We start from the raw sequence: 7,788 nt of genomic DNA, 5'->3' as shown, positions 1-7,788 counted from the left end.
GTGAACAGATGGGCAGACGCCAAGGGTTTAATGGGGCAGAACTTGGTCAAAAACTCTAACAGGTTTGTGGAAGACGAGCTGACGTGTAAGTAATTGCGCTCTTCCTGCTGTCTGCACCCTGGGATGGAAGGGAGCACACATGTTTATGGATGGTTCCCAGCTGACTGAGACAGAGAGGAGCAGGTCTGTTTAATCATCCTAGCTGCCAGCAGCCAAGGAAGTGGTGCTTCACCTCTATGCTGAAGAATCTTGCGGTGGGGGAAGAGCAGGGTGCAGCACGAGGAGTGGCTGTTTTAGGGTCCTGGGGGCTTGGTTTTTCACTGGGGGTTTGCTTTGAGGGCAGTGTGTTGCTTCCCACCTTCTTACCGCTGTCTGAGCTGTTCAGGCAGTCAGAAGGGTCGCTTAGTACCACCGAAGCTGTATCCCCTTCATCTAGAACTTAAATTTCCCCCACCCATCTGTATATGCTTAATGAAGTCTTGCAGATGCACAGTCTGCTGGGAGGAAATCCAGTATGCTGTGTTTAAAAGGATACTGTCAATTCCTTTCCTGTAGATCGCTTTTAATCTGTTATATTTATTCAAATCCTCTTTAGCGCTGTGGACTCTCTCCTCAACGAGCATGTTCCTATACTTCATTTGCAGAACTCCTTTCTCCGATTTTCAGGGTGGCAGAAGATAATGGTGCTTCCCATGGTAACAGACTGACTCCGAACGGGCGGGTGTGCCTGGGGCAGCACCCAGCAATCACAGTATTTGCACAACTCTGGGAAGAACACTTTGTTTAGTTTATACTGTGGCAGGGGAGAGCTAAAATGGATTTGCAAGCCAGGGTGTAGTTGGCTGACTGATTTCTTTGTAACAGAGCATGAGTTTTCAAGGGAAAACTCAAGAATACAGAACCCAAAGCATTTTTTTTTTTTTCCAAACAGGGTGACAGCATTAAGGTAGCTCAAACTACTTGACAGTGTCCTTTTAAGTCAATTATCCGTCTTCAAATGGACTCTTCCTTATGTTTGTATTTATAAATACCAATAAACACCATTTTCCAAGCTGTGTCTTACTGGAGGAATACCTTTGTAGAGCAAAAAACCAAAACCTCCTGCACGTGGCGGCATACCGGCCATGGGCTGTGTTTGGGAATGCTGTTTCTGCTCCGCATGCCTGCACCCTTGTTTCTGCTGGGCTGGAGGAGTGCTAGGTGCTGGGTCGAGCACTGGCACTGGGTTTGAGCTGGTGGCTGCGGAGGGCATGGAGCACTGAGATTCAGGGCCCATCTTTTAGAGGAATGTCTCTCTACTGTCGTTTTGAGGGGTAAGCGATGTAAAACGGTGGCTCTACTGAAAGGTTCAGCGAGGAGCAAGCCCTGACTGAAAATCAAATCAATTTGAAAGCTCCCTACTTGTGCCAAATGCCTCTTTTCCAGCCTCTGCACTAGACTAGCTGGACCCAGGCAAACCAGGTCCTCCGTTTGAGACCCTGAGCTGTTGGCTCTACATTGGCCCTTTCCTTGTCCTTCCTTGCAAACCGGCGTGCACCCCAGAACCCCAAGATGCCTCTGTAGAAGCTGTGTCCCGCAGTCGTAGAGCAGAGGCCGGACGGTGCGTTGCCACCTCAAAAAGCGGTGTTTTGCTGTAACCTGGATCTGCTTTTCGGCACCTTACCCTGTCCACGTCGCGCAGCCCAGTTGGAGCTGCCCTGGCCTCGACCTGCTCTTGGACTTGGCGAGCAGAGGGGACCTCTCTAGGGAAGTAGCGTGAGACCTTCTGGACTAGCGCTGGCAAGATCCTCCAGGGAGGTGGTGTGAGGAGAGCTGATGCAACCAAAAATTAGGCTTTTCTGGTCTTTCGAGACACACAGCAGCACTTTTTATCTGAATTCTGTGACTGCTCCCGAAGAGGATGAGGAGGTGGCAAGTGTAATGTGCTGTCACAGTGGTTATTTAAAACAAAAACTTTAACAAATTCCTATTTTCTAAGCATCATTGTAATTTTTTTTTTTATTTTACTCTGTGTTGTTCATGGCTGGCCCATGGTGTCATGGTTTTTGGGTTTGGTTTTTTTCCTTTTTTTTTTTTTTTTTTTTTTTTTGGTGGGGGTGGATGGGAGATCAGTATGACAAGGTTCTTCGCTACAGTGTCCTGTGGGGGGGTGTGCCCTGAAAATGAGGTTTAAAACGTTTTGGCCTCTTCTGATGAAGGATTGCATGGTTTGGGGGTTGGTTTGGGGGGGGGGGGTCTGATTTGCTTTGTTTTCTGGCATCCAAGCAAGTTGGCCAAGGTTTTTGTTCTCTCCATGCTGAAGCCTGGCAGAGGCACCCAGCTCCCCTCGCAGGCGCCGAGGTCCCTGTGCTGCAGCTGAGGGAGTTGCGTGGGACCAAAAAAAAAACCCAGCGCATGGGGGAGAAGCCGCTTTCCTCTTTTCATTCAACAGCTTCAGTCCCTGCTCAGGCAGCCTGTTGTGCCTTCCCGGCCCCTCGCCCCCCTCCTTGGCTGAACCCCCAGGGACCCTCCCCGCGCGGTTGGCCAAGCGCTCGCAGCCCGGGTGGCTGCTGTCACCAGGGCTCTCGTACGGAGGGGACATCTCGGCACGGGATCCCGTCACCGGTGACACCTCGTCTGGTCCCCACGTTCCCTGGCCACCCGTCCTGCGGCTACGGCTGTCGCGGTGAGACGGGCGGCTCGGTAGAGCTGGCGGTGCTGGGCTTCGCTGCCCTTTGCTGCAGCCGGCGGTACGTGCTCTCTGTGCTGGCAGCTTTTCTTGCGTGGAGGTTTGGGGTTTTTGTGTTGGTTTGGGGTGGTTTTTTTTTTTTTGTTGGGTTTTTTTTGTTTTGGTTTGGTTTTTTTAAGAGATGAAGAAATCCATCTCCTGCTCTCACCAGTCAGTGAGACCGTGGGGCTGGCCAGGCTGCACCAGCCCCTGCCCTGCCTTGGGAGGGCACCCAGGCTGCCGGGGGGGGCCGTGGAAATGCCACCTCTGCCCGCAATCCCGCACCCCCCAGCACCCTGCCTTTCCCCGGGGTTCTTCATGCTGCGGCCACGAACCTTCCTCCATCCCTAAAGGTGCATCTGAGCTCACTGTGGCTTTCCCCACAGGCCCCAGCTGTTAACTCAGTGTCTGCTAAAATGGGATTATTCCCCCTCCTCTATGCAAACGCCGAGTGTTCACTGTTCTCGTCCTCCAGCTCAGCCCAGCCGGTGCAGGACCCGTGGGTCAGCACAGGGGCTGCTGTGCCCGTAGACCCCCGTGCTGGGGGACAGGGCTGGCCTCCTCTGTATTTTTTAATGCATTTTTAAACTCGGGTGGGCTCGCAATGTCTGTTCAGTCTGATGTACTGGACACATGAGCTGGAACCTTGTCATATGCTCCCTTGATTATATATATATATTATAGAGAGATCTGTAAAATATTATTTTAATGATATTGTAATCTGTGCTTTCCTTGACACTGTGTGGATATAATAATGCCATTAACTAAAAGTAAATATATATATATATATATATATGTAGCCAAGTTGTCCCTTGTCTGTGTGATAATGCTGTATGTGATCTCTGTGGGGCGGCGAGGGTCTGGCGGTGGAGAGGACAGTCGGGAAAGGGCTCGTGGGACCAAGCTCCGGCGGTGAGTGTTTTGGGGAGGGTCGTGGTCCACGGTCCCGTGTCTGCCCTTGCCCCCGTGCTCACCGCTGTCCCTTCTCTGTGTTCGCCAGCACTCTGATCTCGGAGTTGGTCCAGGGGATGTCCCAGTGCCCTCCCAGCTTCTCACCCGCATCCTCTGGCTCCTCTCGGTCTCTGTCCTTCCTCTCTGGGGAAACTTCCCGCCGGCTTGTTTATCCCAAACCCTTGTTTATCCCAAACCTGTCCTTTGCCCCACGAGTCGTTTCCTCCCAAAGGCGTCCCCTGTCTCGCTTCACTGCCTGGTTCTGCCCTCCGTGCCAGTAGCAGCTGCGCTGGACTGTGCTTGGGGGAAGGACTTGGTGTTAAAAATAACCCGTTCCCTGAGCCAAAACGCAGAAATGAGGCTTTACTGGGTTTTGCCAGCTGGGGCTGCCCTGGGCTCCGTGCCATGGCGGGCTCCATCCCTGCAGGACCCCGGGGACCCCTTGCCCAAACCCCAGCAAGCGTCGCAGGGATGAGGCCACGCTCTGGGCTGGCTCCCTCCGTCCTTTAATACAAAATGGGGATGAGGTGAAGGCAACACGGCGGGTGTGGGGATGCAGCTGCTGTCAGCGCAGGGAGAAAGGGATGGAGACGAGCTGGCAGCGGGGATGGGACCCCTTCTTCTTGCCCCTCTGTGTGAGGGGCCGAGTGAGCCTGGCAGAGACAGAGGGAGGGCGAACGGTGTTTGGAGGATGGGGTCTTGGGGACGGTACCAGCCTCGGGCTCCTCTCTCCATCCCCGCATGTCTCGCTCCGGCACCGGTGGGAGATGTCCCTTCCCAGGGGTGATGCAGCTCCAGGGGCCGGTTCCTACCGCAGCACCAGGTGGTACCCCTCGGGGCCATGCGCTGCCCAGAGACACGGCTCAGCCGGGGCCGTCGACCCCTACCCGCAGCCCCTGGCCACCACGTTACCTTTGCCAACGGCCACCACGAAGCAGGTCTCGTCCAGGAGGTTCCTGATCATCTGCGGGGCCACGACACGAGGTGAGGGGGTCTGGGTTGGGGCTGAATGTCCCGTCCCGGAGCCCAGACCCCCATCCCGCTGCAGCGAGGGGCACCCGTGGGGGTTGCATCTTGCTGGGAGCAGGTTGGAGACCCCAAGGGACCAGGATGGCTGCAGGGTCTGGCACTGCCCAGATGTGTCCCCCCTGGTCCTTACCGCATCGCTGACGAGGATGTGGATGCCAGAGGGTCCCTGCCGGGACACCCGCAGGATCTGGCCTGCGGGCAGCCCCAGCAGCTCAGCCAGCTTCCCGGTTAGCTCGGCTGCCGTCAGCTCTTCCAGCTGCACCTCCTGGTACAGCCCTGGGGACAGTTCGGGGACGGGGCAGTGAGCACGGACCCTCCACCCCAATACTGCCCCGCGCCGAGCCACGTACCTGAGCATCCGTCCTCCGCACCCTCAGCCCCACCGGTGGGCTCCCGCGACACATAGAGGGTCAACCGGGGCCGCGGGCACCTGTGGAGGCAAAGAGGGGTCTGGTGGGGGACGCAGGATCCGGCCAAGGACCACGGAGGCTCCTGGGGGTCCCCGGAAAGAGGGACCGATGATCCCAGCGGGATGTGCGAACCCACCTGCCCGTCAGCGCGTTGCAGAGGCGGATGCCGTCGGGGGCTCCGCAGATCTGGATCAGGTCCCTGCGGGAGAGCTTCAGCAGGTCGGCGCCTGCAGACAGGGGAGCTCAGGGGGTGCTCTGGCTCTGCCCCCCCCCCCCAGCCCAGCCCGGCACTGCCTGTGGCCTCACCTGCAAAGTTGGCAAAGGTCCGGGCATAGGCAGAGAAGCGGCACTTGTGCAGCCACTGCTGCGTCTCCAGGGGGGATGCGCAGGGGCTCAGCGCCTGCCGGCAGCAGGATTGGAGCCTCAGCCAGGGCATGAACCGAGCGGGCAAGTTCTCAGCCCAGCCAGGCTCTCCTGGGGGGGGCCAGACGGCACCCTCACCTCACCAGGACTCTCCGCGGGGCTCTCGGCAGCGCAGGTGGGCGACGCGCACACCCTGCGGGGAGCGGGGCCGGGGCTGAGCAGGGGACCCTGGCGGTGGGTTGGGGGTCCAGGGGGCCCCCCCGCTTACCTCTCAGGGCTCAGCAGCTTGAAGGAGTGAGGAGACGGCAGCCCCGGGGTCCCTGGGGGGCTGTGGGGTGCACCCAGCGTGTCCGGCCATGGCGCACACTGAGGATGGAGGGAGGGGCGTCAGGGGGTACAGGGTCCCGGGGGGGGCACCCCGACCCACAGGGAGGGGTGCCAGGGCCGAGTCCCACCTCGGCCAGCACGGTGTTCTCGTAGGCTGGCTGGAATTTCTCCCGCTCCAGTGCCGGCTGCTTCTCCACCTTCTCCCGGTCCGTCTTCTGCTTTCTGTCGGCCCCCTTGGGCTGTGCCGGGGGCCGTGAGTGCAGCCCCGGGACCACCGCCACGGCGGCCAGTGGGGACCCCTGACCCCCCCCCCCGTGCACCCAGATCCCTTGAGGCACCCAGACCCCTGGGGTGCTCCAAGCCCCATACACCCACACTCCTGTGCACCCGGACCCTGGTGCATCCAGCCCCCCAGAGCGCTGGTCACCTGGGGGTCACTGGTGCCCCCCCCTTGATACCTTGAACACCTTGATGAGGCAGCTGGCGGAGTGGAGGTGCTCCGGGGGGTCCCCCTTGCCCCCCGCCCCGAAGGTGTCGATCTGGATGCGGAAGGGGACGCCTTTCTCCCCCCCGTTCTTCCGCAGCGTGAACTCAGTGCTGATGCAGTGAACCTGGCCGGGGACAGCGGGGTCGGGGGCGGCCGCCGTGGCCCCCCCCGGCCCCCCCACTCCAGCCCCTCGGCCAGGCCTGGCTCCCACCTGCACGAAGATGGACGTCCGTCTCGAGGGGTCCCAGAGGAACTCCACCGTGTTGAGCAGCGTGGGATGGATTTGGGGTTCGAGGATGCCGACGGAGAGCGGGATGTCTGCGGGAGGGGGGATGAGCACGGCCCCCCAGCCGCCCCCCCAAATCCCCCCGTCTGCCGCTGGCACTCACCGATGTCAAGGATGCGATCGCCGGGTCGGCTCCACCGCCAGCCCTCCAGCTGCTGCTGCTCCGAGTACTGCAGCCGCCGGTCGTGGAAGACCACCCGCACCACGCTCTGTGCCGCAGGATCAGGCCCACGCCACCAGCCACGGCTGCGGGCTGAGCCCACGGCCACGGCCTCTCGCCCCGTGGAGAGATGGGGCTGGACCGGGGCTGAACTGGGGCTGAGCTGGGGCTGAACTGGGGCTGAGCTGAGGCTGGACCAGGGCTGAACCCGGGCTGAGCTGGGGCTGAGCTGAGGCTAAACTGGGGCTGAACTGGGGTTGGACTGGGGCTGAGCTGAGGATTAAGGTCAGAGCTTTGCCCCAGGGTGTGCCCCAAAGCATCACCCCAGGTTTTTGGGGGGGTCCCCACCACCGTCTCACCTTGAGCATCCTCCGTCCCTCCCCGCTGGGGTCCACCCGGGGGTTCCCCATCATGCGGATCTCATACGACTGCCCTGGGGGGGGGGGGAACACACCCCTCAAAAGTGGGTGCTTGAGTCCCCAGAGAGAGGGTCCCACCCCCCCCCAACGTGCCCCCAGAGCCCCCCCCCAGCTCACCCTGGTTGAGGTAGGTGAGGGTCTCCTCGTGGTGCCGGACAGCGGGAGAAGTGGGGGCGCAGAGCACGTACTGGAAAGCCGGGCAGGGGGGCTGCGAGGTGGAGATGCCGTTGGGTTCCTCCTGCTTCAAGTAGGGCAGCACGGGGGGGTCCCTGCAGGAAACACACCCCCCCCAAGGCGGGTGGGTACTCAGCTGTGCCTCAGTTTCCCTAAAAGCAAGGGATGCTGTAGGATTTTTTTGGGGGGGGGGGTACCTGAGCAGCCCAGGGCCGGAGATGGGGTACATCTCCCCAGGACTGGACCAGTAATGGTCAGGTTGACCATGCCAGAAAAGCATGGTGGGGGTGTCCGGGGGGGGGACAGACACACGGACGGACACACGGACACACACACAGAGGGTGCCAGCAGGGAGGGACAGGTTGGTGTCCCCCCCCCACTTTTATAGGCACAGGGAAGGGCGGTGAGAGCCCAGTTTGGCCCAGTTGGGTCCAGTTTGGGAAGGGAGTTGACAGTAAATAGTGAGGGGGGGGGT

The 7,788-nt window shown here is 59.8% G+C and overlaps 1 protein-coding gene across 1 annotated transcript; it reads right to left on the bottom strand.

The window, feature by feature from the left end:
* Positions 1–4,541: 4,541 nt before the first annotated feature.
* On the bottom strand, positions 4,542–7,593 carry LOC104843009 (transcription factor CP2-like protein 1). The gene is made up of 14 exons (XM_010585698.1): positions 7,511–7,593; positions 7,257–7,408; positions 7,080–7,153; positions 6,664–6,769; positions 6,486–6,592; positions 6,246–6,398; positions 5,916–6,026; positions 5,729–5,826; positions 5,599–5,653; positions 5,404–5,497; positions 5,234–5,324; positions 5,038–5,117; positions 4,818–4,963; positions 4,542–4,622 (listed from the first exon to the last, which is right to left on the bottom strand). Exons 1-14 carry the CDS (start codon positions 7,591–7,593, stop codon positions 4,542–4,544), a joined length of 1,431 nt encoding a protein of 476 aa, XP_010584000.1.
* Between the last annotated feature and the right edge of the window lie 195 nt (positions 7,594–7,788).

The sequence above is a fragment of the Haliaeetus leucocephalus genome, unplaced genomic scaffold, assembly GCF_000737465.1.
Source record: "Haliaeetus leucocephalus isolate CR32 unplaced genomic scaffold, Haliaeetus_leucocephalus-4.0 Scaffold110, whole genome shotgun sequence".
In the NCBI taxonomy this organism is placed as follows: Eukaryota; Metazoa; Chordata; class Aves; order Accipitriformes; family Accipitridae; genus Haliaeetus; species Haliaeetus leucocephalus.
This window is presented reverse-complemented; position numbering and strand designations above follow the sequence as displayed.

Coding starts and splice junctions, on each gene's coding strand:
- LOC104843009 (XM_010585698.1), bottom strand. CDS start 7,593: ATGCTTTTCTGGCATGGTCAACCTGACCATTACTGGTCCAGTCCTGGG. Junction 7,154..7,256: donor CCTCACCTACCTCAACCAGG/GTGAGCTGGGGG, acceptor CCCCCCCCCCAG/GGCAGTCGTATGAGATCCGC. Junction 5,118..5,233: donor TGCAACGCGCTGACGGGCAG/GTGGGTTCGCAC, acceptor TTGCCTCCACAG/GTGCCCGCGGCCCCGGTTGA.